Source organism: Ciconia boyciana, chromosome 2, assembly GCF_034638445.1.
Source record: "Ciconia boyciana chromosome 2, ASM3463844v1, whole genome shotgun sequence".
Taxonomy (NCBI): domain Eukaryota; kingdom Metazoa; phylum Chordata; class Aves; order Ciconiiformes; family Ciconiidae; genus Ciconia; species Ciconia boyciana.
The window spans coordinates 88,460,620-88,488,164 of NC_132935.1; the positions used below are offsets into that span (position 1 = coordinate 88,460,620).

Sequence of the window (27,545 nt, forward strand, 5' to 3'; positions counted from 1 at the left end):
GCTTCAAATCCACCTGCTCTTCATTGAGACCAAGAGTGTACCTTACAGCTTTAGCATTCCATCAATTTAAAATGTTTAACATCTTTTGTTCCTTTACTTTCTATATTATGTTTTGATTAACCTTTATGGGTCTGTCTAGCATCTTTTTCTCCTTTTTTTGAACTAATTTTTATTGAATCAATTTACCTAGTCTGACATAAATCTCAGGATTCTTCCAATCAAGTCTAGCACTCTAAATATATAGCTACAGCAGTTATTTTCCTCCAGTTCTTCAGTATAGTAGCTGATTTTAATGAGAAATTCCTTGTTATTGAGTTTTAGAATCTCTTAAACTAAGTTTCTCATTTAATTTTTTAAGTTAATATCACTGTGAGCATTTAACATGATCATTTCCATAAAAGCTATCTGAAATGACACTGCAGTCGGCTCACTTCAGTGGTTTTGATTGCTTCCAATACTAACTTTGCTACACAGTATTTTAGGTATACCCATAATGCTGTTGGAGATATGACTGGATCCCATTTAGGCATAGCAAGGCTAATTTAAGTGTAGCTTGATGGCTGCAGTGTAGATATTACAACATAGAATTAGCACAAACTAGTGCACAAATAAGCATTCATACTTCCCCCTGGACTTGGAGAGGTTGTGCTGAAAATCCATGTTACGTTTTCACTGTTCTTACTATCAAGCTAGATAAACATGAGTGAGGTTTGCCTGTTGGTACTGAAAATCACACATTCTGTCAGGGGTGTTGACTTATCATTTTCCCTTGTTTGCTCTAGATCTAGTTATTCCAAGAGACAGTCAGTAACACAGTGAGAAATATGTAGTATGATATGTCATTTGAATAACAGATACACATGCAGCTGGAAACATTGCTAGTGATGATTCATCTTCAATTTCTCAATCTTAGTGACATTTTCCTGAGCTTTCATAAATATCTGCTGTCATTTGTTGAACTTGGCAAACATAATAAATGTAATAGTTAAGAAAAAAAATTACATTTTAAGACACAAAATTGGGAGGAAGTGAAGGATGGGAAGAAACTGAGATTTTCCCACCAATTTTTTACCTACTCATCGTGAGTATATCTATTTCTTAAAATATATATAGTGTAATTGTATAGTTCTTTCCAGTCAGAGAAGTTATTTGGTTAGATATGTAAGAATCTGTGCGTATATAGTTATAACAAATAACCATCATCATCTTAAGTATTTATGCAGGTAATGCAGGACTACACTGAATTTTTCATTTGATGTAGACTTAGTAAAGATGATCACACTATTTCAGGGATTCTTGCTTTTATTTTATTAGTCTTACTTTCTTCCATTTGTTATAGAAGAACATATAGAATTAAGGGACACTTCATTTTTTATTCTGAAGTCTTCTGGTTTTCTGGAATGCACTTTTGTGATCTCTGTCTTTTTTCTTTCTTTTCATTTTCAGTATATTTTCTGCCCTTTTATTTCAGATGCACTTTCTTTCACAGCAGCAATAGTGCTAATACTCATTGCTCACTCAATAATTCCTCAGTTTATTCTTCCTCCATGACTTATTTTACACAATGCTCCAACCTCAAATTCCATTTTAAATTCTACAGTTCAGAACCAGCAAAAATGTTTGGCCTTACTTACTTACCAAATTTAACTTTTAGATTTCTGTTTGACACCTATCTAACCTGCAAACAGCAATATATACCAAAACCACTGAAGAGATTAAGTGTTGAGGTGTAATGAACCTACTTGCATAATTGACAATTCTGTAAATTTGTGATGTTCTGCAATAAACACTATGTTTAGGAAAAAATTCTTTGGACTGCATATCCAGACAAAAGAAAAGCTAGTAGTTGTTCATTAAATCATACCTATTGAATGAAGAATAACTACAACTGCTTAAATGCCATTTTCATAATGCATTGGAGATTTTTAAATGGATGTCCTGGCAGGAGCTACTTACACAGCTCATTCCCACACTGTGTCAGTTTTGAGTTTAATTTTTGTCACTCTTTTTTCTTCTTTTCCCTGCATTTTATTGTACGTGCTGCCTAGTGCATATTTGCTGGCTTACATTCATATAGCTTTCTTTTGTCTAGATATTTCAATAACTACACTATCTTCATTCTGTATTTTATGTGTTCTCTTGTGTGCTTTATGGGAAGGTTTACAAGAGTACCTCTTGCTCATCTGTAAGTTGTATTCCACTTATGGCAAGAATCTCACCTTTTCACTCCCAAGTAATTTTCTCCAGTTATGGCATCTGCTTCTTTATCTGGAGGATAACAAAGGGACTCCAAGAAGGAATATATCTGTGTATTCCTTATTTACCTATATGTACATCCTGACTGTTGAATTAGCATTCTTATAACTGACTTTAGAATATAGAATTTCTGCTTCTTGAATGGACTGATCTGGATTTGGGTTCTTATTCTCTGCTATTTTAAGAAAATATAAAACTACTTTTACTCATTTGAATTAAAATGCTAAAAATTGCCGTTCCAGTGTAGTTTTTATATCCCCAAATGCAAATGTCAACAGAGCAAAGAGTAACTTGGATCCCTTTTTTTGCCTTCATATTGGAAGCTAAGGGGCTTTTTTTTACTGTTTAAATGCTTTTCCTCTAATTCTTTCTTCACAGTAAACCTCACCTTTACTTCTGTCTTTTATGGACACTTTCTCAGCTTGGTACTTACACTATCATCATCCTCATCAAATATAGACATTTCAATGACAAAATTTCACAGGCAATACCAAAGCACTGGATCTTATTCTGTTCTTTGTTATTCATGCTTCTGCATCAACTCTAATGACGTTGGACTAAGTGATAAGGTTAAACATGGACATCATGCTTTTTATCCTATCTATTCCTATAGAGTTCCTTCCGTACAAATATATTTCAAATTAAATATGACAGGTGCACTACCAACATTTTTCCTTCGTAGATTATCAGCAAAGTAAATTCTGAATGGACAGGAATTCTCTATTTTCTAAGTATCTTCAAAAGAACCATTCTTGGACTCTTCGCATTATACATAGTAGTATAGTTATTCCCTTCTCATGATTATAAAAGAGAATTATAAAATAGAGTCCTGTTCCATTATACTTCTGCTACTGCTCTCAGAGATTATTATTAGCTTCTGGAAATTATTTTGCAAAGATACATATTAGTCACAAATGTTGATTGGTATTTTATTGTCTCTCTTAGCAATGCCATCATCCAGGGCTGATTTTGAAAACCATTACAGTAATTCAGGATAAGTAAATAACTCTTGAGAATTTATCTGTCAGTTGTGTCCCATAGCCTATGTATTTTATGCTGACTCATCTTATCAGAGTGACTGTCTCTACTGTAAAAGAGTGGAGCACTTAGGTAATCATGATAACTTCTGATGAATGTGCGCTGGTGTATATTATCTATCACTTTATATTATTTGAACAAAACTAAGATAATTATTTTCCTTTGATGCTATATTTCTCACCTGTCTTCTACTGTCACTCCACATTTTTACTTTTCAGTGCAGCAGTTGTGAACAGCTGTAAGTTTTTATCCATGAAGAAAAATATTTTTTAAACAAAAATATTTATTTCTTTGGGGAAGGTGTTCATATGTTTGGTATCTTAAAAAAACCCCAAACAGACAAGTCCATATTAAAAAAACCAACAACAACTACTAATATTGATACCAAAGAGAAAAAATAATTAAGAAAAACAAACAAACAAACAAAAAACCCCAAATTTTTAGGTATTTGTAGGAACATATTTGGCATCATTTTGATACATTAATTGATTTATATACTTACGTGCTTAAAGCCATTTGTGTATAAGGGCACAGAAAGATTTGGTAAATTAGACTTTACAAATACAAAGGGGACACAATTTATGCAAGTGATATTCTCAGCTGTGGTAAAACTATGTAGTAACTGATAAGACAACCATATATGCTACATTCCTTGATGGTTCCTGTGGGCTTAAAAGAGTAGAGAGTAGCTTATAGTGTGGAAAAAGGATTAAAAAGTGGATGAAGATGAAACAAATAAATAAAAGCAGGAACCAATCATTTATGATACATTACTGGCAACAAAAACTGTTCCATGGTTATTCACAGAAACTAGTATTAAGTGCCTCAAATAATAAATTACTTATAAGTTCCAAATCAATTCAAAAGCATTTGTATTTTACATAAGGATAAGTTTTTACCTACCAACTCCAGACATCTCCGGAATACTGGCGGTGTACATGTCCTTGGTGAATTTTGGTTCATTGTCATTGATATCGTGGATTTTAATGATAAATTCAGACTCCGGCTCCACTTGTCTTCCAGTTTTTCTGTCTATAGCCTTGGCACGTAGCACATACAGGGACTTTTCTTCTCTGTCCAATTTCTTTGCAGCATGAATATCTCCTGTATTTTCATCTATAATGAACAGACTGCCAGCCCCATCTCCTGTTAATATGTATTTTAAATTTCCATCTCCTTTATCTTGGTCAGTATGTAGCTTCAGGGAGGTAGAAAAGAAGAATTTTATAAATATATGTATTGTTATTACAGACCAAATCATTCAGTATATATGAATAAGTCTGTACAATCTTGACTGTAATTGGGATCAGCAGTGGTTATCTTCTGTTTCACTGTTGGAAAAATTGCAAATTTGAGACTCAGTCATACACAAAAAATTGCTCTAAACAAACTCATAAGGACACAGGAGGATGTAGAAGATATTGGAGTAGTATTTAAAATGAGCAATTTAAAACAAAAAAATATATTTCTTTGAATATTCTGTCTAGAAACTACCAGAAGTCTCCTTTTTTGAAGATGACAGGGGGTGTAAAACTCCCAAGTTTCTATTTGCAAAATAACACTTGTCTTCCTATTTATTGATTGCTGATAAAGCAACCAGTTACCTTGTAACAACATAGAAGTGGGTTTTAAGGATTACAGCTTCTGAACTTGCCAAAATCAGCTATAAATGTTCTGATTTAAGCAACTCGTGTTTCTAGTTGTGGTTGTTGGTTGTTTTTTTTTTTTTTTAGGAACATCTTACCTCAGTTAATTACTTCCTTCCTTCTAGTTCTCTCCATGCAGGAGAAATAATTTTCAAGAACACTAGGAGGTAAATTTTCAAAGAATCAAGTAGGGTTTAACAGTCCTTTTCATAAGTGTTCATAAGCGTTCAAAACTGTATTCCTGTGAACTTACAGGTACTGATTAGTTTGCCATATAGCACCATTATGAAAAAGTACCTAAAACCAAAGCCAAAGCAAGCCATTGAAGCTGACCCAGGCACTGGAAATTCTCACATAATACTCTTTTTGGGAAGTCTATTCCTCTAATTTCATTTACAGGGACCCACAGTTCCTTTTTATGAGCATCTGCAGTATATTTTCCTCAGATATATGCTTATAGTCATATCTGGCCACAGATCGGTGACCTGAGTGTTTTTAAAATGTGAACAGAAAGAATCTTATCCCTGCATTTTTTTGATTTCTCAGAGTACAAAAATATAGTATATCATCCTCCTGAGGAAATATTGTTCAGTATCAGTAAAAGTCTTACTCTAGATAGTCACTAGAGCCAGAAAAGTTGTTTTATGCCACTTCTTTCTCTGTTTGCTTGTTTCTGTACTCCTGCCAGTGTTTATCTCCATGTTTTGTAGCTGAGCCATTGCATCTTTTTATTTGTCCACATGTATGAAGGGTGATTGTGGTGGATTTTGTTAAATTTTTTCACTTTGATTTTTTCCTCTAGTTTAACACTGTAGCCTAACACTAGCCACCAAATGTGATCTGATTATTGTTATGGTCTTCTAGAGGTAAGACTGGATGAGATGAGAATCCAAACAGTTTTAGCACTTAATATATTCACTGTATATCTGTAATAAATATCTGTGAAAATTCTTAAGGATCGCATACAATGAGTTGAAAGAATTATATACAACATGCATACAGCACTCAAAAAAACCCCCTGTCAACTTGCCAACTCTACAGGTAATATAGAGAAAATAAACTTAAATATTTTATGGGTGTCTTGACACAGAATGTGGAGCACTATGTAATCAGTATACAAAGTTAATTAAAAATATTTTATTCTTATTTTCATATTTGATTCTTATCTTCAGGGAAAAAAGAGTAGACTTATTTGTATGCCAAGTACAAAATATAGCGTATTTCTTTCGGTCAGATGATTTTGTCTTGTGCCAAACAGGACAATTTCCTGTACCTAAAAAACAGTGCACATTCATTCCTGTTGAGATATTCCTCACCTTGTGGCATAAATACAGCTTTCTCCTTTTTTCTTGAGGTAGAAGCTTTTTTAAAATATGCCAAATAAGAATCAGATCTCAGAAATGATGACTAGCACCTGAACCTAATTTTCTCATGAAGACAGGCCAGCTTATTTTTGAGTCTTTAAAACGTTCAAGTGCCTGTTACAATGCCCTGTGTTGTTACGTGCCTCCTTAACATCCTCAGCCAGCCGGCTGGGGGAGCAGCCAGAGCAAGAGCTGTGTCTGGGAGCTTGGTAAGGGATCGTTCCCATGGGTCAGGAGAAGGGAAATCACTTAACACAGGCATTAGGGAGGCTGGAGACTCCATAAAGCTAACATCCCTTCTCAACACTGAATATAAGGAAGTACTTCTTGATTCTCACACAATAAGTCATCACTGACTAATTAGTAATTTGTTAAACTGTTTATAGTACTAACATTAGTCATGTAAGTGCTTACATTAGACATGTAAGTTCTCAAAAGTTGAGTAGCTGCACATTTTGTCCTGTATTTACAAAGTTACTTTTTTGTATTTTTGAAATAATTTCCATCAATCTCCCTGGAACTTTTGCTTTTTTTTCCTGCACAGGTATATACTCCAACACACATTGTTATTCACAGAAATTTATTTAACTTGCTTATTGTTATGTGAATTAAACTGGACTCTGGCCCACAGGTATTATCTCCATAGCAGCCTGCCTGGCAGACTGCAAAGAAAGAGACTTAATTTCCAGGAGCCCCGGTCTTTAATTGTCAGGACTGCTATGCACGGGAAGAATGGAATATATCCAGAGACACTAGAAGTTTCCCACTTTAAAAACAAGCAGCCACTACTGAAACAAAATCTCACACAGGTCTGAACTGGAAAATAAAAGAAAGAAGAAGGCAGCGGGTAGAATGAGATTTTTATATTGTTTGTTTTAATTTGGAATAGAAAACAAAATTTGTTTAAATAGAAATATATTGTAAATGTGGAATTTTATCAGAAATAATAAATATATAATATGCATTTTATGGTAATTATATCTGGAAAGTTGTTTTAATATAGTTTTATTTGAAACTGTGGTAATAATGTAGTTCTTATTTGAAACCTGCTAAATGCTTTTCCCAGGCAGTTCTGCTACCTAAAGAATCTTTCAGAGACTATAAACTGACTTAAAGTTAGCACTTTACTTACTAAGATTGCAAATTTTGCTATTTGACATTTTTTATTCCTATAAACTCTTTCTAGACTGGGAGAGCTGGTCATCTGCTGAAAAGAGGTCCTATATACTAAAAGAAGACAGATGCAGATGAGTAGCAGAGATCCAGGCTGTGATTGTAAGTAGTGTTAGCTTGCCAACCTCATTTTGATTGCTCATATGAGCAACTCTGCTGGTAATTCAGGGTCGATAACCTCTTGAAACAGGGTGGCAATGAGCGAGTAGTGGGAGCAGTGATCTTTTCTGCACTAAGTGGTTCTGGAAAAAAATCCCATCTGTCCATTGCCATTCCCTTACCCTGCTCCTCAACTATACCTAGATCCTCAGAGAATAGGTACATTTATTTTATCTCTCTGTTCAAGCTATCTCCAAAGATGTCAGGTAGCTCAAACTGCGATGAGTATTTTAAGCTTCCTACTTATCTCATGTTTCTACCAAATGATAAACAGAATTTTCAAGCATGATAAATTTGGGAATAGAATGTGATTTCCTAGCAATGAAGAGTTCCACCTCCTATTGCCAATTTTCTATTAGCAAGATCATTTGAAGTACAGGTGCAAACTATCACTTATTCTACATGTAAAAATTTCAACTTCCTATGTATGTTTTGTTTTGCACTTTGCATTTGAGGAATCGTCATTAATCTGTGAAATAATTTTGCAACATCATAGTTTGTGGAAAAAAAAAGATACCATTTTCATATGTAAGGGTAACTAAATAAAGCAAAACATTATCCAGCATCTTATAGAAATAAAATATTAGTTGTGTAAAACAGAACAATCCAACCATTCTCTCACTATATTAGAATTATATAATTACAACACATGCTTTTAATTTATGAGACAAAGTAACTCCACATAAGATTGTAGATGTTTGTGCAAAATACGTATAGGGACATATACATTTGTAAAACAGTACTGCAACGTAATATTGACCAATCTATATTGTGTTTCTTTATGACTGGTAATTTTCTATAAACTGCTTAAATAATTTGAATTTGTAATATAAAATATAATTTCAGCTTTTCAAATTTTAATTGTTCTACAGAGAGCCTATACAAATTCGCCTACATTGATTTCCACATTGTTGATTCCTACATTGATTTCCTGATTTCCACATTGTTGTGATGAAACTAGTACCAGAACACAAGTGAACCTCTTAAAGGGAATATCAAGGATACAGGATTGCATGGAGCTGCAATCACAGCTAGAATGTAGATGGACACGGGAGGAACAAAGGGCACAAATACAGAGTTTTAAAGTCAGAAATCTTTTTTTTTCAGATGTGTCATAAACTTACCAGATAGATAGACAGGTGATTGATATCTGACCGGGAGGACTAGTGAATTCATGGGCATGCCCAGTCCCAGGCCTGAATGCCTGAAACTACAAACTCTCTAAGATCCTGGTAACACATTAGAGAGACATGAGGCTCCAACCTGTCTCGGCTATTTTTATTTACTCTCCTCCAACCAGGTCAGGGAGGAATGGGAGAAGGATGCAAAACTGAGTCTTTTCTTGGCATGGGGAAGCAGTTCTGGGTCCCACAGGTTAGATAGATAGATCTATGGCATGTTACCTTTCTTTCTGTGTTCCCTATCAACAATGTTGCCTTGTATACTGTGCAATACTGCACTTGGGTGTTCATCCTTACTAGCTATTTACTGTTGTGTACAAGTAGAAGTTCTTTGAGCAAAAATCCTACAAATTACATTAGACAATTTTAATTTCCTTACAGTAATCTTAAATTCATCCTGTAGAATTATGAAGGTATTTTCATAATTTCTGTAAATTTGCTTTGATAATCTAAAGGGCTTAATTCCTCTTTCATATTATAGTTACATGAAGAAATTTCTATGGAATCTACTTTACTGCAGTCTTCTCTGTTATTTCTTTCCACCTTCAACAGTAAAGTTAGACTGTATTTATATTTACACAAAATATTGAAAATGCTAATAGTAAGTTTGTGTATGCCTGTATATGTATTTTAAATGTTTGGAGCAGTAGCCTATTGCATGCTTTTTGTTAATTTTGGCTGGAATGGGGTTTTGTTTCAATGCGTGTAATCCAAAGGCCGTTCTTAAAGGAGGAAATTAGGGTTTGCTTGCTGTTTTTTTTTCTTCCAGTTGCTGGAGGCATAACAATAAAAACGTAAAGTGTAAATGGTGAGTTATTTTGGTTTGAGGCTATCACAAGTCAGCAGGGGAAACTTGGAAGCTATAGAAGACAAATATTTTTTCCCCTTATGAAAATGAAAGCGGAACCAAGAGTAACATTGGTATTGTCTTTTTATACTAAATGTATTTCTATTTAAGGTTTTGCTAAACCATAACACAGCTGTCCAAACACATCTCTGTTCTTTTTATATTTCATGTGCAATTTATGCTTCAGATGGAAAACATTCCTGCTCCCCCCAAAAATGCTGTATATTCAGCCTCTTAGTTCTTGATACAGTTAAGATGCTTTCCACACGCCAGTCACAACTTTGCCTTTACTACAAAGTCTTTTCCTTGAGTTTACCTTTCATAACATTGCTTTCTTTATGGCTTAAGGCCAAAGACTCAAGCCATGTATAACTTCAGATTGCAAAACTTTTCCATAAAATAAACATAAGGAAGCATTATATTAATAGTTTGACAGCTAGAAAATGTTGAGTTTTGGCTGTAATATATCCAGACCTACTGACTCTGGAAAATTTATAGGGAAACTATAATAGACTGTACATGGCATAAATGATCAACTTGGCAAAGTATCATTAGTTGTCAGCTTTAGCATGATTCTTTCTAATATGCTTATGTCTTCTTAAATGTGAAAGCAATAAGCATAAATAGTAAGCAATGGGAAGGAACAGGGAAGCATAAGCTATTCAGGTGTGTCCAAAGTGACCCTTTCAGAAATGACAGGAGAAAAATAAAGTTTTTGTACTTTTAGGATTCCTCAAACATCTTTTAATCACAGTTTCTAGCTAAAGCTGTTGGGCTTGGGGAAAGAAACATGTAAAATACAGGAAAACACAAGCTCATGTGTATGTTACTTTTACAAAGCCATATGCCTATTCTCATCCAATTTCTATTCATATATGGTGATTGTACTATGCTATTTATTCTGAAGCTGTGGCACAGAAAAAGATTGAGTTTTCAGTATGTATTAAAGCACAGTATGTATTAAAGCACAAATTGATTTGACCCCAGGAAACTTGACTGTAATTAGCACTCTAAGCCCACTCCAAGTAAAGAAGGTTATGCATATAGAGGTGGGAAAGAAGACAGTATTTGTGAAGGAGGACGGATAAGTATTACCTAAAACAAAATAAATTCATACCAAAAATGTCAGAAGTGTACTTGAAATAAGAACTTGTAGCATCCCAGCCAACCCTGAAATCTCACAGAAAATATGTTGAGTGCTAGTGACAGGCAGGATATTAAACAGTGCCCCCACTGTCTGATTTCAGACCTTTGTGAGATTTACAGCAGCTAGGATACAGCACTAACAGCAGCTCAGCCAATATTCTCCTTCATTAGCATTTTAACTAATTAAAAACTCTAAAGGTGTCATAATAACTGCAGTAGTTCTTCAGTGTGGATTGCAGTAGCAGGATCTGCATTGCTTTAATTTTCTATTTATGTGTGTTTAATCAAAAGTTTTATGTATATGCTAAATGGCAATGTATTTACCTGACTTGAATTTGTGACATCAGCACAAACTTCTTAATTAAACAACCAAACTCTGTGCGTGATGGTAACCTAAGTGACTGTATATTAAACAAGGCAAATGACATTTACTTTTCTTATCTTCTGTTTTCCAGCATCTGGTTCTTATGTTCAGCTGTCTATTGTTACAAATTCTCTAGAGAATGATATTGTGAAAAACACTGCTGACATCAGCTGCAGGTGTTGATTTTGACTTAGTAGGTAAGGGTAAATCTGGTTTTCATTCAGGAAGGGTTCAGCAGAATTCTTAGTAGTCTTTTGGTTCTGCTGATACAAACACAATATGGGCAAATTCATTCCCTTCACGTACATTTCCCCATACCTAGGGGGAGTCCTGGAAACCAGAGCTGTTTTCTCAAGTGCCTCCTTCCCCTGCATACCTTCTACACCTCCTGTGCCTTATGTGCTAGGTTGTAGTCAAATCTGGAAAAGTGGTTGCATTCTTACTTCTGCACAAAGAATTGGATTTCAGAGCACACAGAATTTGTTTGTTCTCCTCTCTCTGTTCTCCAAATCAACAGCTGGGTTGCAGGTTTTCAGCCTGATGAAAAGAGCCAAACTGTTTTTTTATGGTTTCCCATACTCTGCCATTTGACTTTTGCATAACATGAGATACAGGTTTACAGGAAGTGAATATAGTCATCAGTTATGTGCACAGGTCAGAAATTATCACATCGCAACATCAAGCACTGTCACTTTAATCAATCCCTGGAACAGGTGGTAAATCCATCATTATTTTAAAGGCTTCACAATAATAAAGAATATTTTTCTCATACATTTTTCTCTCACCAGAAACTTCTCAGTGAAATCTGTCTCTGTGTGTGATATCTCTTGCTGTTTCAGAGACACTCAAAATGTACTGTTGTTCCAAAACATGTGCACAGAGATAGGCAGGAATAAAAGCTCTGGCCCTGGAAGCAACATGAGTTTGTCATATGGATGGATTATCCCTTACCCTCCACAGAACTAATTGATCTGGGCTCAGCTCTACACTAATAAGCATATAAGAAATATTCTAGGAGGGGAGACCAATGGTTTGTCTAGCCAAGTACTTTATCTCAGTGGCAATAGGAGATGCTTGTTTGAGAGAGCATGCAAGTCTGGCCGCTGTAAATTTTTCTTCTTTTACTCTCTCCGTCCCTGTCCCGGCCCTAGCATCTACAACTGTCAGATTAGAACAGGGATGTTAGAGGGACCTGTGGCGGTGTATTTATGTTTTATTTTATTTTGGTTTGGTTTATGAATCTGATGTCCTTGAACTTGTTTAGTTACCCATTGCCCTAACTTTGGAAAAGTACTGCATTTACTGAAGTTATACTGAACTGACTGATGTTATACTGTTTCCAGTTGTGGGTCATCCACAATGATCTGAAGAATACATCAATAACAGGAGTATTTTACTACTTTTAATCACAATTTTATGTGTATATATACATGTATGTATGTATACTTGTAGACAGATGTCTACAGATCAAGACTGAATGTTTTTCAGAAAGTCATACAGCATAATTCAAGGGTAATAGAGTAAGATGCTGAGATGTGGGGCAATATGATCAAAGAATCTTTTTTGGCCTAGAATATGTAAACAGGCTTCCAGGTTTGTAGCACCAAACAAACAAAACCAGACTCTAGGCCTGCTGACTCACAGGAAGCGGATCCCAAAATGAACATTTTTTCCTACTATTCTACTGTTCAACTATATGTTGTTTCCAGAAATATTCAAAATATTTTAAGTTATTTACTATCCTTAAAACATGTTTACTTTTATATGAATGCATTTCAAACCTAAAAAAGTGATGATTTTGAGTTCCACACTTATTGATTCACAATGATGTCTATCACGAAGCCTCAAATCACAACTTTAAAAGGTGTATTTTTTCTAAGATCCTACTTTGCAAACTGATAAGCTAAATATTTAGTGGACACTGTACACACCTCATAAGAAGATATTTGTTCATGTCTCAATACTCATTTTATAATGTGGTTGTTAAATGGTGACTCTTTAAATACCTTAAATGTTTGTCTAAAACTAAACTTTCAAATGAACAGTAGTGGAAGGTAGGTAAGGTCATTGCTTGAATTAAAGCATCACTAAGGTCCTTTGCTACTGCTTATTTATTGGCAAAGTTAACCAAACAAAAAAGAAAAACACAGGCTGAAATTAATTTAAAGTACTATACTGTTTCTCTGTTCTGCAGACCGTATTGGAAATGTAAACTGCCATAGCAACCGAAGGGTACTCTGTGAAAGTTTACTGTAGAGTTAACCATCTCGTACCTTCCTGAGTGCAATTCCCCTGCCTTGTGCCTGCTCCAAGACACATAGGTGCATGCCCAAGTCTTGGTAAAATCTGAGAAGCAGATTCTCAAGGGTAGGTATACCAAAACATAAGGTTTGAAATCAGGACGGGGCATAATAAACACCAAGTCTCAAATCTGTCTTGTGATAATGTAGCTTCCTAAGTGAAGCTATTGTTTCAAGAAGAGTGTGCTGAAAACCAGTAGTTAGGAAATAAATATTGAGGGTCTTTTTTTTTTTTTTCTTTTTCTTGTTTGTCACTGATTTTATATTTATCGAAATTTGCATTACCTACTTGTGTGGTTCTTTTAATTCTTGTTTCAAAATACCATCTTTGGAAGGTCATCACTGTAATGATGGCAAAGACAAGGTGGTGGCTGGAATAGTTATCAAAACAACTTAATTGTTTTCCTGGCGCAACAGAACTTGATAAGTGTAATGTCATTTGGAGGGAGCCTGAGATGGGCTTCAGGTTCCACTTAAACTGCAGGCTGATTGTACCTGTCTGATTAAGCATGAAGACTGTGGCTTAGAGGAGAGCCAGGATAAGGCTGCCTGGGGCTTCAGATGAAAACTCCATGAAAGAGAAATAGTGCCTAGAGAATCCAAAGCATAAGGCCCAAACCAGGCATAAAGCCCTGCAGACCAACAGTGTTGCTTCATCAAGGGTATATTTAATTTAATATCTGAATCTGCAAGCTGATCAGATGAAGTGAGATTAATATGGAGACATTAGACAATGCAGGAGTTATTTAAGAGGGAATATTTTTTTTTTTAGATTGTCAGAGCAAATATTAATGAAAAAGAAGCCCAGAGGGAGGTGCGTAAAGGATGAGTTAAACTAATTTTAGTTTAACAGCATGGATAGTCAAAGCGTTTGCATCTGGTTAAAGCAGATAAAAATCGGAATGTATCAATGCTAATTTTTATTAACTTTATGAAAAAGGAAGATTTTTTTGGAAACTGGATTCTTCAGTGCTGACTGCATCCTTTGCTGAAATCCATTTTTGTCTAAAGAGTTACTCTGTACTTTGGAGAAGCACACAGCACACAAAGTAAAACTGATTGTTTTACTAATTATCCTATGAGTTCATCTTGAGTAAAATGTTGACCATGGTCTTGTTGACAATTTGGAGACAGGTAGGTTTTAAGACAGAACTTGAGATTTTGCTAATATTCAAAATGAGGGATCAGGAGTACTTGGTTTTTAAATGGTTTTCACTCTTGATGTGTGCTGTCCTTTCTGCCTTTATTTTCTCTTCAAATAGATAAGCCTTGCCATTATGCTGAATTTGTCCCTGTGCAGTGGCTATTCAGTTCTGCATCTAATTGTTGTCATTGACTGGCTCTGTGACCTCAAATCACTGTTTTAGCAACTCTGCTGCAGTTTTCTCCTCAGAACAGATATTATGTCATTGCCTGCCTCACCATAGGTACTGTTCATTTAATATAAATTACTTTGATATATTTTGTTGAATGGTACTTACAGAAGTGGAAATTATTATTAATAATCATAGCATAATCATTATAAGGTTTTATTTATCCTTTTCTCTTTTATCCTCATCAAAGAGATCGAAATAAATCTTTTCTTTATCCTTTATGTAACAACCCCGCTTCCATTTACTTCAGCAACAACATATACAGGAATACTTGCTTGCATGCCAAATTCATCTTTACATCATTCTAATTAATATAGGTTTAAAATTAAAGATAAATATATATGGTTATTTCTTTTAGTCACTTGTGTTACACAGAACATACAGTAAATTCTTCCTTTTTTTTTTTTTTAATCATTGATTTAAAGGATCTTTACTCTCAGCATTTTAAATGCAAATGCTGCAGGGGTAGAGAAACAAGGTAAGCAAATACTTTCCCTATTTTATTCTTCATTTGTTAATTCAGTCCTATCAGTCAGATACCTGACCCAGTTATATTTGAGCTTTTAATGCTCTGTTACCTCCTGGTATTTGACAGTGTTTATTAATCACAAATGCTTATTAAAAAGAAAAATATGCTTACTTCCACAATCCCTGTAAGACTGAACTATCAGAAAAGCACCATTTTTAAAGCTTGCATCAGTAGTTGCAACATTTTTACCAGTGTGATATAGTAGTGTTATTCCACTTAAGCTGCATAGAAGTTGTAAATCAGAACTTTTTTATAAGAACTAAATTTGTTCTCAATATTTAGAAACTAAATCTATTTCAGCTCTTAATCAGAAATATGTAGCAACAGCTAAAAGTTCCAGGTGCAAAAATGACTACAGGTGGTGACAACGATCACAAATTTTAAGTTAGGTAAATACATTTTATGAACACTTGAGCAGAAGTATAACAATATCCCACTTAATACTTCTGTGTTTGTCTTTTTTATGCATTAGGAAAAGTTAAAGCAATCATTTATATCACAAATTCAAGCATTCAAGCACTGTTCACCAGGTAGGTAGCTATTAAATATTTAGTTTTGTTTTTTTCCTCCTTTTCATAGTGTGCCCTGATATCTTATTCAACCCAATATTTCCAAGCTCTGCTTTCAATCAAATGGCTGATTCATGGCTGTTTTCATTATATTCCAGTGCTTTTTTTTTGTAATATTGTGTGGGAACATCTCATACATAGACATGTTCTGAGGAAAAGCTTCATTAGAATAAGTGCTGGCAATTACATTTTAGAGATGGAAAAAATAAAGCAAAATGTACTTAAAGCAAATATTCAATCAAATTTTATTAATAATTATTTCCAGCATCACCAATTATTTTTATGGCAGGGTTTGGGCTAAAACTTTATCCTTGTAGCTGAATCAACCATTCCAAAGATCTCTTTGAGATTTTGTTAAGAGTTCTACAACTTAAACAGAGGTGAATTGATGTCATTTCTCCTTAGGTTCCCTCTAAGGAAATGGAGAATACATAAAACCAATTGCTCTTCAGTTAAGGTTAAAACTCATTTGAGATTATCAGCCTGATTGTCATTCCTTCACACTCCCAATTTCACCAAAATGGTATGATGGCTTTCATTTGAAATGGGCATGCTTGGCCCTGAAATGTGAAGGAAGACAGGGAGGAATTTATAACTTCTGAAATGTTCATGGAGGCCACAATGTTTTCTCACTCTTTTTATTACACTCTGTTGTGCAAAAACAGAAAAGAGAGATTGCATCAGAGTTTCCTGAACATAGATTGATATGAGAGAGAGCAGGAGTTAGCCCAGTGTGTTTGTGTTGCTACGGCAGTACATACAGCAAGGATTTGACCGTACTTATGTATTTGTATAACTGATAAGAGATCACAGATTCCTCCTTTGATTGAGACCCAGCATAGTGTTAAATTGACTGATTACATTGGCTAGACTAACATATTTTTTGGTTTCTAGAATGCTGAAACGTGTGATGATTCTTGCAATGGACAGGATTTGATATACCAGACACATAAAGGAAAAAAAGACTTGCTGTCCTTGACAGTTGCTTGTTGACAGCTCCTCTGTTTGTCTTCAAGAAGACTATTCATAAACTTTTCTCTGACAGATGAGATGTTGCACAATACCACCCTCTGATGAAGTCAAATTGCCCTTTCTAAGTAGTCATATATTGATTTGCTCTGATGGGTTTTGCACTCTTTATCACCAGGCTGGCAGGTAGCAGTAAACCACAATATAGTCAAAACACTTCCCCTTTTCAGAATCGCTCCCATAATGGAATCAATGTAATAAATATACAACATCATTAAAAGTATCTTGTGAAATATATTTTCCTCACCCTCCCACCTTTTCATGCACAATAAAGGATTGCCTGATAACAGCTAATGATAGGTCTGCAGATTGCCACTAGCCTAATCTTCTCTTCCCACAGGCTTAAAGCTGCAAGGCTGAGAAATACCAGCCTAGAAAGTTGTAATAAGAAGCTAGGGCTATTCTACAAATAACAATTATCTATTGTGGCAGGTTCCTGAGCCAGCCAGATCTTTGAGGCAGACCTGCTTAGGCCTTTTAGCATAAGGAGCTTGCCAAGACCAAGAGGCTTTTAAACTCAGAAAAGCCAGTTTTTATTAAAATTAAAATGGTATTTTAAATGGCAACTGTAAGTTACCACTGGAGACAGAAGAGAACTTCATTCTCCATGCCCATTTTGTCTTTAAATCAGGCTTTTTTACTTTAAGCCTTGGTTTTCCTTAGCTTGTCAACACCCTAAATCCCAGCAAACTCCATAGTGGGGTGCTTCCACTGTGCAGGCCCCAGACCCCAGTTACTGTTGCCCTGGCCCACCCCATGGGTGCTCTGAGCACACTCAGGAGATCCCCAGGGAAAGGGAGCTGTGACTAAGCAAAGAGCAAGCACTGCAGTGAACAATAAACTAGACTCCACATAGTGGCCTTTGCTGCTATGTTGGGTATGGGGTAATTCTTCCACACCTAAGAGGAGGAACATGAAGGGAGAGAGGAAGAAGGGAAAAGAATTGGGAATTATTATTGTTTTGCCTTTATTGCATTTTCTTATGTTGGCTTTGGCTTTAAAAGTAGTTGGGTTATTTTTCAGATGACTGTATTTATGCTATGGATGAAGTTGTCACTTAGCCTTGCTAAATTTCCAAAAATTATCTTGCAAATTCTCCTTTTTCTATTAAGCACAAAGGCTCTATAAAAGCACATAGTTGGCAGCTTTCTGCTTTTTTTTTAACTTGAAAGTCATTGCATACTAAATGTTCTGTCTTGGGAGAGGATAGGGGACGGGAGGGTGAGGGAAAAGTGACGGAAAAGGGAAAGGGAAGAATTGGGAATAGACAGTTAGGATTTCTTCATTTCTTGTGTATTCAAGTTTATTCTTGGTTTAGTTTTGTTTTTCACAAGCAGTTTATCTGATTTAGCATTTGAACTTGGAAAACACACACAGAATCCTTGAAAACAGAACAGACACGGACCTAAAGAGATAATCTGTGCCATCCTCCTGCCTCCAGGTAGGATCAGTGTGGACCTTCCGGCATGTGGTTTTTTAGTTTGTCATTAAAACCTCCAGTATCAAGATAATCCTGTCTCTCTGAGTTATCTTTTCCTAGTACTTCACTGTATTGACTGTATATACCATCAAAAACCTTTTCCTGATGTTGAATGTAAATCAACCTTATGACAATACGAACCCAACTTCTTGCCCTGAACATGACAAGAACTTGAGATTATTTTTTTAGCAGTCTTTTATGTAGTTGAAGAAACAGAAGCTGTCAGATCTCATGGCAGCTGCTCTATTTGTACCAAGCAATGCCAACTTACTGTTCTTATTCACATATTTGAAGTCTCTGATCATTGCAGTTGTTTTCAGAAATGATTCTCTATTTTGTGAAACATGATGTCCAAATTTGATTGCAAAATTTCAGTTTAAGCCTATCAGTGCAATGTAACATTCAAGATATTTCACATTTAAACAGTTTATACTTGGGTTATCTATGATGTGATTAGATCTCTTCACTATTTTTGAAACTTCAATTAAAAATGTATTTAGGTTGTCAGAAACGAGCAGCTGTCCTTTCTCCAAAAGAAAAAAGTCCTATTGGTTTTGGAAGACTAAGAATTTGTCTTTCACCATTTTCTTCCTTGGCCTTCCAGACTTCTTTTTAAAAGAAGCAATCAAATTTTATTGAAAACTTTTAGTTTTTTACTATTTTTTGAGAAAAATTAATTTTACTTCCAGCAATTTTTTGATAAAGTTTATTCTGGAAGCCTTCAGAAAATAAATTATTTTTAAACAAGTAAAGCTACAGTTCTTCATTGGTATTTGTAGGTAAGTTATGCATGTACCTGGAGACAGGGACTTGTTATGGGGGGTTTTTTAACCTTTTTTTTCTTGGTTTGCCTATTTCTATCTTAGTTTTATTTTGGGGATTCATCTGCCTAGAGATAAGGCGGCTTGAAAATAGATCAAATGTCTGTTGAAAAAATGTGCTAACTGAAGAATGCAATGTAAGTGGAGATAATTTATTAATTTATTAATTTTAGAATCAAATAGGTTTTCTATTTCTTATTTTTTAAAATATTGGTCAGATTCTTTTTCTTATTTCTTTGGTCTTTTCTCTCCTTATGATTTTTTTCCTTTCTTTTTTGATACATCATTATTTCTGCAGTATTCATTCAAAGATAAAGAAAAAGTTAAGGTCTGAGAGAGGAAAGTAAAGACAAAAGGAGGAGATCCAGGAGACACCACTATTTTTTATTCTTTTATTTAATCTTAAAATACTGATTTTACTTTAAGAACCAAGATTCTAATGGAAATACATTATTAAATCTTCTTCAGAAGTTGTGTTTTAAAAGATGGCTTTGGGTTACAGCACACGCTAGATGGAACATTAAAAGAATGTGATGAAATCTTTCCCCAGTTGAATTACACTTCTAAATGTTTATATGTCAGCAACATATGATTGTTTATGATTCTGTTGTTTTTTTGAAACTTATCATACCGCTAAGTCAAAAGATGGCAACGAAACATGCTGGTTTTAGTAGCATTTAGGTACTGTACTGAATGCAACAGTTTTTCAAATGAGACAAGTGGGATGCATCTATAACAAAGTGGAGGGCACACTCGAAACAGTGAAAGGATAGCACACCTGTATGTTCTTTCATCCTAAGAATAGGTGGTTCTTAAACTGACTCAATGGAGGGAAAATGACAAATGCTATAAAGAAATCCTTTTGGATTCATTGCATATATTGATTAAAGGTACAAGTGAAAAAGTAAGTTCTCTCACATACTATAAAGGCAAGATTAAGATGAAGTTCAATACATAAAGAAAACAATATTAGGTAATTAATAAAAAAATATTTTTCCTGTGGATGAGAAAATTATGCTTCAAGATGGAGAAAATAAGGTTGCTGCAGACTTTGGCACTGCAGTATTGTCAAGCGCCAGCTCAGTGGGTCACCCATATGGGCCATAAGCTTTTTCCTCCCAGACTCCTCAGAGCAGAGGTTGAGAATGGTCAAGGCCTTGGCAACATGGTTGAGAGGACATGGATGAACTGGGATCCTAATGCCTACACGCTAATGTAGTAAGGGCTTTACTGATCCCATTTTCTGACTTCTCTGCTGCTTCGCATATTAAGAGGGAGCCTACTCTGGACTTTTTTGGTGTTCCAAAGGCAGCCAGCAAAGTAATGTGAAATAATATTTCCAGGCATTAGTACATTTTTGGTCTATATTTACAAGGAAATACTATCCAATTCCATTAAATAAGAAAAAAACGTACAGTATAATAGGGCAATTGAGTGAAGTTTTGTATTAAATAACAGCAAGTCTGGTGAGGTTGGTAATTCAGTGAGACTCCTTGAATTGTTACATGAAGTTGTTTTGGTCTTGTCTCTGTCTTTTCTTATAAGGCAGACTGCTATAGTAGGCAACCTCACTTGTAGATGTCTGAATATCTGTAAGCGCAGACTGCAAGAAATAAATGATTGCATCTGAATATATGTTGCAGCCCTCCCCGCCCAAAAAAACCCAAACCAAAAAAAACAAACAAACAAAAAAAAACCCCAAACCCCACCCTCTGAATATTTTTCTTTTCACTTTATATTTTTTAATAAGACACACAGGCAAATGTCATGAATCAAACTCACTGGTTAACTGGAGGTAGAACAGACATTTTTCTTCAGTTTGCATCCAATTTAAATTACGCTTATGACATGCAAAGCCTATTTCATTTATTTTCATGGAAGTTATTAAACAGGAGGTTATTCATGGAGCAGCTAGTTTTGAGCAGTGCCAGTTCTTTTTAATTTGATTTTGTATTTCCCCCCTTAATATGAAAAAGAAAGCTTACAGGTAGTGTACAAAAATGTTTTTATTGTTGTCGTTTCTTTGTTTTTAAATTCTGGGATATGACAGGTGTTTGTACAGTTTATGATTGGTCTAACATACATTGCATGGAATTTCACACATTATCTGCCCATCAAGATTAGTAGCCTTTGATTAGCAAAGTGCCTGTTTGATATAGGGAGAGATTAGCTTTCATGTAAAAAAAGTAATTGAGTGACTTAAAAGGAGGGAAAATCTCTTATCTCTTGAAGTCACTTAAGTATATTGTTGCAAAGCATAAAGGACTGCATTTTCCAAAATGGTTTACAATTTTGATTAGGCCTATTTCTTCCTGCCTAGGGATATTTCATAAGCGCTGAGTTAAAGAGGTGGGATATTTGGCATTTTGCACAACTGAACTGGGTATCAGGTAAGTTATTTAAAAACGGAGGCACATAAAATCGGTGTTAACTTTGGAAAATAAAACTAATTATCCCTAAAGGGCTACTTTGTTAGAGCCTTCTGTGAATTTTATTAGCTTTTGATTTAATTAATGAACATCATCCTCATCAATATTTTAATACTTCCTAAATTACATGTCCCTTTTTTTAGATTATTATCTCTTTGGGTTGTTTGTTTAGGAAGTAAGTAAATTTGGTAGACTTTTTTCTCACAGAATGTCAGTGTTTTAGATTCCATTTCTTAGGGTCTGCATGGGGCTTAAAGTTACTAGCAGCAGAGAATTTTGATCTATGTCCCCTCCCTAGTGAAAGAAAAGGAGATCCCAGGAACCAAGGAATGCTACAGTCAGGTGTTTTAATTTCTCAACCCCTTCATATTTCACAAAAAATTGCCAGTTGTTTCTTTTCCTTTAAAAATAAACTTCTCTCAGACATTTAACTCTGAATGTTATATTGTAACCCATTTTTTCTTTTTCTTTTTTGTAAATTCTTAGTAGGCAGAATGAGTTTTACACTTCCCCTCAGTACATCCTCTGAAAATTCCTCACACTGATGATCTCATTGAGATATTCAACATTCAAACTAGGCAACAAGCATTTTGAAAGAATATGGTTATTTTCATGTTTTAGAAATTTTTTTTTTCTTGGCTAGATTTTTAAGCAGGACTCTGTGATACTGCTTACCTTACCTGTGTCTGACTGAATTTTTCAGTTGCAAAGTCTCCAGAGCAAAGTCTATCTCCCTATGCATATTTTATGCAACACCTAGCATGATGGAGCTACCAGTTTCTCTAAATATTTCCTGAATATAATTTAAAAGGATAAGAAATCCAAGGACATCACAAGCAGTTCTTGCATTGTTGCAGGTATGAGTAATAGGACCTAACAAATTTAAAGACTTCCTATGCAATTATTTTTCACATGTGCACCAGTATATGAGACAGATAGGTCCTCTGAGTTAAGAGAAGGAAAGAAAGATGTTTGATTGATATACTGTAGGTTGCCTGGATTTACCTTGACTCCCATCACATTCACAAGGCAATTGTTCTGCCTAATATGCCCTGTCCCTGAAAGGTGGTTGGTGATTTAGGTCTGTTCGTTGAGTAATTTCCTTACGACAATCGTTCTAGCCATCAAGCCTTTTTGCAGCTGTTGAATGCTAACTTCCTTTGCTCATCAAACAATATTTTCTATTTCTGCTAAGTGCATTAGATGCACTTACTGGTATCCATTTGATGTCACCTATCATCACTACCACTGCCTTTGTCTAAAAGCTATCTAACTATAATTGGGAAAATAAGCTCTGTTCTAGCTCTTCAGAGTCCATTAACACTGTGTTACCCCTGTTAGCAGTCTGGAAGCCATGTGGCAGGCTTTTGTAGAGCTGGGTTTTTCATCTACCTTACAAGTACACCAGACCTCTTCTTTAGTTACTTCTTGTCACAGGGTGAAGCCTACCCACAAGCACCACTCAGATAAATGAGACCATGATTGCATCTGCCAGCTCTAACTGCTTAGATTAGTCTGGTATGTGCAGGAAAGAAACAAAAAATCAGGGATGATGGAGCTGTTAATGACTTTCCATTCTTGGAAGATATTTGTCAAGGAGACCGTCTTGGGCATAGTGATCATGAAATGATAGATTTTTCAATTCTTGGAGAAGTGAGGACGGGGGTCAGCAGAACTGCCACCTTAGACTTCCAGAGGACAGACTTTGGCCTATTTAGGAGACTGGTTGACAGAGTCCCCTGGGAGGCAGCTCTAAAGGGCAAAGGAATCCAGGAAGGCTGGACATTCTTCAAGGAGGAAGTCCTAAAAGCACAAGAGCAGGCTGTCCCCAGGTGTCAAAAGATGAGCCTGTGGGGAAGAAGACTGGCCTGGCTGAATAGAGAGCTTTGGCTAGAACTCAGGAAAAAGAGGAGAGTCTACGACCTTTGGAAGAAGGGGCAGGCAACTCAGGAGGACTACAAAGGTGTAGCAAGGTTGTGCAGGGAGAAAATTAGAAGGGCCAAAGCTAAGCTAGAGCTCAATGTGTCTACTGCTGTAAAAGACAACAAAAAATACTTCTTCAAATACATTAGCAGCAAAAGGAGAGCTAAGGAGAATCTCCAGCCCCTAGCAGATGGGGGAGGGAACATAGTGACCAAGGATGAGGAAAAGGCTGAGGTACTTAATGCCTTCTTTGCCTCAGTCTTTAATAGCAGGGCTGATTGTTCTCTGGGTACCCAGCCCCCTGAGTTGGAAGATAGGGACGGGGACCAGAATGAAGCCCCCATAATCCAGGGGGAAATGGTTAGTGACCTGCTGCACCACTTAGACACTCACAAGTCTATGGGGCCTGATGTACTCTTCGCTGGGTAAAGAACTGGCTGGATGGCTGGGCCCAAAGAGTGATGGTGAATGGAGTTTACTCCAGTTGGCAGCTGGTCACAAGTGGTGTCCCCCAGGGCTCTGTGTTGGGGTCAGTCCTGTTTAATATCTTTATCAATGATCTGGACGAAGGGATCGAGTGCACTCTCAGTAAGTTTGGAGATGACACCAAGTTGTGCGGGAGTGTTGATCTGCTTGAGGGTAGGAAGGCTCTGCAGAGGGATCTGGACAGGCTGGATCGATGGGCCGAGGTCAATTGTATGAGGTTCAACAAGGCTAAGTGCAAGGTCCTGCACTTGGGCCACAACAACCCCATGCAACGCTACAGGCTTGGGGAGGAGTGGCTGGAAAGCTGCCTGGCAGAAAAGGACCTGGGCGTGTTGGTTAGCAGCCGCCTGAATATGAGCCAGCAGTGTGCCCAGGTGTCCAAGAAGGCCAACAGCATCCTCGCTTGTATCAAAAATAGCATGGCCAGCAGGACTAGGGAAGTGATCGTGCCCCTGTACTCGGCACTGGTGAGGCTGCACCTCGAATACTGTGTTCAGTTTTGGGCCCCTCACTACAAGAAGGACAATGAGGTGCTGGAGTGTGTCCAGAGAAGGGCAACGAAGCTGGTGAAGGGTCTAGAGCACAAGTCTTATGAGGAGTGGCTGAGGGAACTGGGGTTGTTTAGCTTGGAGGAAAGGAGGCTGAGGGGAGACCTTCTCGCTCTCTACAACTACCTGAAAGGAGGTTGTAGAGAGGTGGGGGTCGGTCTCTTCTCCCAGGTAACAAGTGATAGGACAAGAGGAAATGGCCTCAAGTTGTGCCAGGGGAGGTTTAGACTGGATATTAGGAAATTTTACTTCACTGAAAGGGTTATCAAGCATTGGAGCAGGCTGCCCAGGGAAGTGGTTGAGTTGCCATCCCTGGAGGTATTTAAAAGACATTTGGATGAAGTGCTTAGGGCCATGGTGTAGTGGTGGTCTTGGTAGTGTTAGGTTTACGGTTGGACTTGATGGTCTTAAAGGTGTTTTCCAACCTATACGATCCTGTGATTCTGAGACCAGAGGGTGAGAGTAACCCCAGTAACAACTGCTATTTGGCCTTAGATATGGGGAAAGAGATCATCCTAGGGCTGCTTGGCTAGTAAGGCTATTGGCTGCCAACAATCTAATTTTAAAAAGCGTTATTTAAGATGATAACACCTCAGATATGGGGGAGGAAATCTTCCTTCCAGGGACCTCTGACATTGAGTGGGGCCTGAGCCCAAGGCAGAAGTGCCCTCGTAGGGGCCAGACTGCCAGCCAGGACTTGGAAAGTCCAGCAGTCAAAGCAAGTGTCCGGTTACCCTGGATCCCTGCTGCTGGTCTAAACTGGCCTGGGGGGCTGAGTGGTGGGAGTGAAAGGTGTGTGGATGTCACAGAATAGCTCTCCATCCCATGTACCCATCCTTCTTAGTAAATAAATTTTATCCCTTTATGTCATACCCAGTGATCCTACCTCACTGCCAATAACAGAATGCACTCATAACAAAATAAAGCTTCAACAAAGTAGCATCACTAACAAAACACAAACAATGACCTAACAGATTAAAATTGTTTGAAAATTGAACTAGGGAGGGAAAACTAATTTTTTAGTATTATGGCTTTGATCCCTTATAAGTTTATTTCCTGATAAAGTTTTTTAATTTTATTTAATTTTTAGTACAACATTTATTATTCTACCCCATTAATCCATCTGCCTGTGCATATCCATATTAAAGAGGGACTGGATAAGAATACTGGCTGTGAACTAGTCCCCATGGGTTGGAATAAAAGTGCTCTCTCTTCACACATACCAGTTTGCTAATTACATCACTTTGAGCAGGAGAATACTAAACCTGAGATTTAAGCCTTTCTCAGAATAATATTGCTCAAAAAAGTTGTTGCTTTAAAAAAAAAATAAAATTCTTTAGTTGACTTCTTGTTGTAGCAGCTCCCTCTTTGTGCTGTATGCCACATGTACCTAGAATAATTTGAGCTAACTCAAATGGATTTACTGTGGTTTTATACCACTGAGGACAGAACTATGATAATTTTGTCATGTCATAAACTGTTCTAAAGTTAATGCAACCATATGGAGTCGATCAGTTCAATTCAACTCCATCTCTTTGGAACATGGGGTAATATTTGGGGTGATTTCCATCTGTTTAGAGAATCAGTAATGTAAACCCCTCCCTCAGGGCCTCTGTACAATATTTTGCAGTTAAATGTGAAAAATCTCAACATGTTATCTGAGTTGTAAGAAAAGAATCATCTCAGATCCAACTGCTGTACAGCCATTTGTTTTCCTTCCTGGACTTAGCTGCATGGTAATAAGGTACAATGGCTTTTAGTTAGTCTGGAATAAGTGCAGAGTAAGTTTGCATCTGTTGCAATATACCATGTAGGCATTCCTTGTGTGAAACAGAGATGGTTATGACAGTCTTGATGTAAGCTTAACTTATTAGAGGTTTAGAATTGTATAGATGGTTTGGAGTCCATTCATCTATAGCAGTGGAACTGAAACTGGAATCAACTCTTATGTTTGATACTTACTTCTCCTCTATAACAGCTTTCTATTTTTACCAAAAAACATTTCTGTGAGTCTAGGTAGAACTTAGGGCTATGGAGATCTATATTATTGTGTACCTTATTGTATGTTTTCTTTGCAAGTTTACTCAGTACTAAAAGATACTTCCAACCAAATTGTGTTCAGCAATCTCTCTATGCAGTTAGTTCACTCTTTATTGAAGATCCGCTTGCCTACAACAAACCTTCCTATTTTACAAACTGATAAACAGATCTAGCTATAGGATTATTGGCTCTCATTTTATTTCCACTACTGCAAGTCAGAATTAATTTCACTGAAAACAGAATTGTATGGGTGTAGTGTTAGTATAAACAAGGTCAGAATCAAGTTCATAGTTACCATGGGTGGCTTCTTTGACATTTGTTTCTTTGGTCAAGAAGAAGAGATCCTTCTCAAGAAGAATTTCCATATTTTCCAGATGACCATGCATCCCATGACCATAGATATTAGCAAATGTTCAAAAACATTTTTGGGTCTTTTAATTAAAAATTCCTCAATCCATTTGGTAGTTAGGCACCAGAAAGTGAGAGAGCTACCTGACAATCCGAGCTAGTAACAGCATTGTGGATGAATGACAGAAGCTGGAATGGACATTTATTAATTTAAGATATTAAGATAAACATTTCCTTAATTTGTAAGTCATTCTGGGTGGTTGCTGTGTGTATTCTAGGTGTCTACCAAGATTGCTTAGTTATACCAGACCACAAGACGGATCCGTGGATGGTGAGACACCACAAAGGGCTAAAAATCTGGAAATCTTTGAGTTGTGTGTTATCAGAAAAAGTAGGACTGCAGACAGCTAGAATTCAGAGGTTCTGTTGTCGGCAATAGCTGATGTAGGTAGGTCTCAAAGAATGGAAAGTCTCTCAAGCCATTAAGTAAAGATCT

At 36.3% G+C, this 27,545-nt stretch overlaps 1 protein-coding gene across 2 annotated transcripts in view; it reads right to left on the reverse strand.

Annotated features, from left to right (window-relative positions):
* The window catches only part of CDH9 (cadherin 9), a 69,134-nt gene that overhangs the window by 40,849 nt on the left and 740 nt on the right, over positions 1-27,545 (reverse strand). For both annotated transcript variants that reach the window (XM_072851359.1, XM_072851360.1), the window contains exon 2: positions 4,198-4,492. In XM_072851359.1, coding sequence (XP_072707460.1) covers positions 4,198-4,492 — 295 coding nt within the window. The remainder of the gene's footprint in view (positions 1-4,197; positions 4,493-27,545) is intronic.